General features: G+C 36.9%; 1 protein-coding gene across 1 annotated transcript in view; it reads left to right on the plus strand.

The window, feature by feature from the left end:
- LOC109822589 (nicotinamidase 2-like) overlaps positions 2,122 to 4,771 on the plus strand; it is a 3,536-nt gene continuing 886 nt past the window's right edge. Inside the window, exon 1 of the mRNA XM_020388813.1 lies at positions 2,122 to 2,772. Within this exon, the coding sequence (XP_020244402.1) occupies positions 2,175 to 2,771 (597 nt within the window). The 5' untranslated portion in view covers positions 2,122 to 2,174 and the 3' untranslated portion in view covers position 2,772. The remainder of the gene's footprint in view (positions 2,773 to 4,771) is intronic.

Genomic DNA, 4,771 nt, shown 5'->3' on the forward strand with positions numbered 1-4,771 from the left:
AGATTGAAGATTATCTCCAACTCTCTTGAGTCAAACCAGGATTAGAAGGAAAATTTTGTTTGGGTCTCGGGGGATGATTCTAGTTTGGCTTGTTCGAATTGGCCTGAGATTGTTAGGAAGGCTTTGTGTAAAACCCTAAAAATTTGTGAAATAATTTTATATGAGATTTATTATGATTGATGACCATTCGGGGATGAACGGATCGGATTGGTGTGTGTGATAAAATGAGTACAACTGAAATCTAACTCAGTTAGCAAACTAGCAATAATAAGAATATGAAAATCAGTAATTAATTGCTAGAGAAAAGAGTTAGAAAAACTTCTCTATAAACACAATAGAGGATGAAGAAGATTAAGGATGAATTCCTCAATTGAAATTGTAAGCTCCCTCTTTGTAAACACAAACCCAAGAAACTTAAACAAACTTTAAAACTCTTTTAAACTTTATTTCAAACCCTCTTAGATAATCTCAGAAGTGAAATAGTATGAGGTATTTATAGGATAAAAAACCAAGGCACAAAACCCAAGAAAATCCAGCAAAAAAGAAAAAATAACAAAAGCTAGAAAAATAGCTGTTGGGCCTTATCGGTCGACTGACGGCTTGTATTAGTCAACTAATGAGCTGACCATTATAGGCAACTGACAGCTCATCGGTCGACTGATGAGCATGGTCAGTCGACTGATAACCTCATCAGTCGACTGGTCAGTCGACCAGAATTAAAACAAAAACTTTTTAAGATTGCAGGACATTTCTTCAGTCGACTGATAAATGTCATCAGTCGACTGATAACAAATTTTCGGCTTGTATTGATTTTTGAAAATGAATTTTAAAGTCCTTTTAAAAATAGCAAATAAGTTCCAAAAAATGTAAAACTTTGGCAAAAGTTTATAAACATGATTATGATCATGTTGGAAAAGGAATTTTTCAATTTGCTCTTATCATTTGTGAAATCTCAGAAAAATTCGAAAGCACTAAAAATACATATGTTTTAAACATGTTGATTTTGACATTTAGCTCAAATCAAGTTCTGAAAACTTGTGTAATGTTTTTATGGACTTAATAAAAGATGTTAACAACGTTTTGTAGTCCAAAGCATATTAAAATATATTTTGCATAAAAACACCTATATTTGAGAAAATTCACAAATGAATGTGTGTGTAAATTTGAGCTTGTAGAATTTGCACACATTATATAAACCTATACTAAGTGTACCAAGAATGAAGTTTCTGAAGCTTGAGCTTGATTGATTGACTTGATTTGCATAGGCTTTAATATTAATTTTGCTCAATTTCCTGTGTATACTAAACAATACAAAACAAGATACTACAACCAATATTAGTTGTAAATTATTTGTTAAATCATCATCAAAATAAGAAGGCCAACAACTTCTTACTTAAATATTTTGTCCACTAGTGAGTAGTAAGAATACCTAAGCTGTTGTCACCATTTATCCCAAAATTTTCTCATTCGAAACCTAACTAAAGAATACGAGTTGGAGGGTTTCTATAAAACTAGATTCTATATTTTCATGTTATGAAACAAACATAAAAAGGTAAAAAAATAGAATTCCACAATATTCTATGACAACATAAAATTATCACTAATTTCTTTATAGATTAGTAGGAATCCATATGCTTTTAATCCTTTTCATAATCTTACTCACTGTTGAACCCCACACACACTAATATTGGTTGTTGTTGGTAAAGTTGTGTATTTATGACACAACTTGGAAAGTTGTTGTCCACCTCATTAATTTCACTTTTATACTTTTCTTTGTTTGTTTTTGATTCCATTGGAATCATAAATTGCTTGTTTGGTTTGCAAATGTACATTTAATTGTTTGTCTAGAAAGTGTAAAAAGTGGTCCCTACTCAAATGATCATATTGGTTGGAATTATTTTTTATTATTTTTTCCTAACTTCAATGTCAGCTTTCTCCTAAAATCATATCTTTTTTTTATGAAATCACTTTATAAGCCACATCAGCATATAAAATCACTTTACACTATTTTCACAATTACAAACAAACAATTAAAAGTGATGAAAGCTAACATTGGGACCCACTTTTTTACGCTTTACATCTTTTACACGGTAAAAACATACAATCAAACAGCCCCTTTATCTCTCGTTCCCTCAGCAGGCCACACGTCACACGCTCCCTCTCTGGTAGCAGCCATGGCCCCCTCCTACTCGAAGTACGATGTCCGCCGCCGCCTCCCAAACCCTAGCGCCGCCGCCCTCCTCGTCATCGACATGCAGAACTACTTCTCCTCCATCGCATCCCCAATCCTGCCTTCCCTCAACTCCACCGTCTCCATCTCCCGCTCGGCCTCCATCCCCGTCATCTTCACCCGCCACCGCCACCTCTCCCCCTCCGACAACCCCACTCTCTCCGAGTGGTGGTCGGGCGATCTAATCTTCGACGGCACCCCCGAGTCCGAGCTCCTCCCTGATCTCAACCGAAGCCCTAGTGATCGAATCGTCGAGAAGAACACGTACAGTGCGTTTAGGGGGACGGGATTGGAGGAGACGCTGAGGGGGATGGGGGTGGAGGAGGTGATTGTGACGGGGGTTATGACGAATTTGTGTTGCGAGACGACGGCCAGGGACGCGTTTGTTAGGGGGTTCAGGGTCTTCTTCTCGACGGATGCGACGGCGACGGGGAGTGTGCAGCTTCATGAGGCGGCGATTATGAATTTGGCGTATGGGTTTGCGTATTTGGTTGATTGTGAGAGGTTGCAGAAGGGGATTGGATTGAAGGGCAGAGGTTGAGGTGAGAGCGATTTTGTTTCAGATTCTTCTGCTAGGATACAAGTTTTGATATTACACAGGTCGTGCATTTAGATTTAGATGACACGTGTCTGTTTTTTGTGCATTTAGGAGAACCACCAATTTCTCATTATCTATAAATGAGGGATAAGTGGATGCTTGTCATATTACAATATAGGGAGACAAATGGTTGTCCTGTTACAAGTTAGCCATATGTTCGCACGCATGCACGCACACACATGTGGAAACACAGAGCTTAATACTTCAAGAACATAAAAGTTAGTTTCTTCCACCATCCAAAAATGTGATATGCAAAAGGTAGGATGATCTTTTCCGTTCATATTGATCTCTATGTTATTGAAGTTTTGTACAATAATGATGGGTTTTATGGTCTTGTACATATTTATTGGTAAAAAATAAGACAAAATAGACTTTTGGTTTTGAGAATAATGTTATTGATATGTATGATCCAGTTTCTTTAACATGATCTACATGAATCATGATCAACATTCTGTAACACATCAAAACATGGAAAGAACTTATATTCTAATGAATTCTAAGTTCTAACTGTAGATTATAGATTCCTTTAATACATTTTTGGCAAAAGATTGTTCATTTGCGGACCTTGTTTCCTTATTATCTTCTTATTAAAACTTTTCTTTTCGTTTCTCTATTTTAAAATTTTTTTTGTCACATTGAACCAGATTCGACTAGATTTTATTGCAGTCCAAATCCAAAATTCAGACTCATGAATCATGCAGGTATAAATATAGATCTAAAGTATAAATCTAGGAAATATGTATGTGACCAGAGAGAACCCAAATAAATTTGTAATACCCAATGAATTTTAGTTTGAAAATGTTCATGCATTGCTCAATGGTATCAATCGTAATAGGTCAACTAATACCTCACCTACGAAATGTGCTGCTGAACTGGACGCACCTAATGATGGTGGGCATGGGCACGCAACAGCACATTATATTGGATTCTAGTATATTGCTTGGTCTAACACCTTTATTATTTAGTCTTACATGCTTAATGTGATTGTAATTATTAGAACAGAGGGAATATTTCCTACCAATGCTATGAACTACAGTTGAATAGATTGTTGCAAGGTTATAGAAAACGCTGGCCGGCCTAGGCATCAAACTTGACACTTAGATCCTAGGTGCCTAGGCAGAAGCCTGGACAAGACCTAGGTGTTTTCCTTTTTTTTAATTTTTTAATTACAATCAATGTTATCGAAAGTGTTAGACACCGCTAGATGCCAAATTGGCGCCTAGACGCTACGTCTAGGAGAATTTCTTTTTTGTTGTTTAAGTGATGGTGGAGGAGGTTATGCTAAGAGCTCGAGGAGTTAGAGGAGGTGTTCGTAGTTAATGGAGGAGACTGGAGGAGTTTGGAGAAGGTTAGAGGATGTGGAGGCAACAATAGAGGAAATCACGACCGGAACCTGGTAGTGCAGTCCACATAAGCGATCTTCACTTTCTTAGCTCTCTCAAGATCTAGGCGGGCGGAGCCTAGGCGGCCTAGGTACCACCTAGGCGTAGGCGGGAGTCTAGGCGGGCTAGGCAGGAGCTTTTTAAAATATTGAATTGTTGTTTCAGAAAACTCATAATTTTTGGATTGGTTTTTCCAGTTCCAAGACGAGTTAATGCATTTTGTTTTCTTTTCCGGTGGAGCATGGTACCCCAGATAGGCAGATAATTCTATTGAACTTTGAAATGATACAAGGAAGCACTACATAATTTATGTTTCAAGTTGGATGACAATAATTAGTTTCCAAGTTCAGGTACAACAGGGACATTTATCTCTGCCAATACTAAAGATCTTGATCAATTATACAATTTATCTTGATCAATACTAAAGATCTTGAACAACATCCTGTGTCTATATGTTCATGTACAATTTTCTTTTTAATTAAATTTACATCCAGAAATGATCTTGATATATATAAAGATGAAGATCTCATGAGAGGTCCACATGTTGCCCATTAGTAGTCG

Source organism: Asparagus officinalis, chromosome 8, assembly GCF_001876935.1.
Source record: "Asparagus officinalis chromosome 8, Aspof.V1, whole genome shotgun sequence".
NCBI classification, from domain to species: domain Eukaryota; kingdom Viridiplantae; phylum Streptophyta; class Magnoliopsida; order Asparagales; family Asparagaceae; genus Asparagus; species Asparagus officinalis.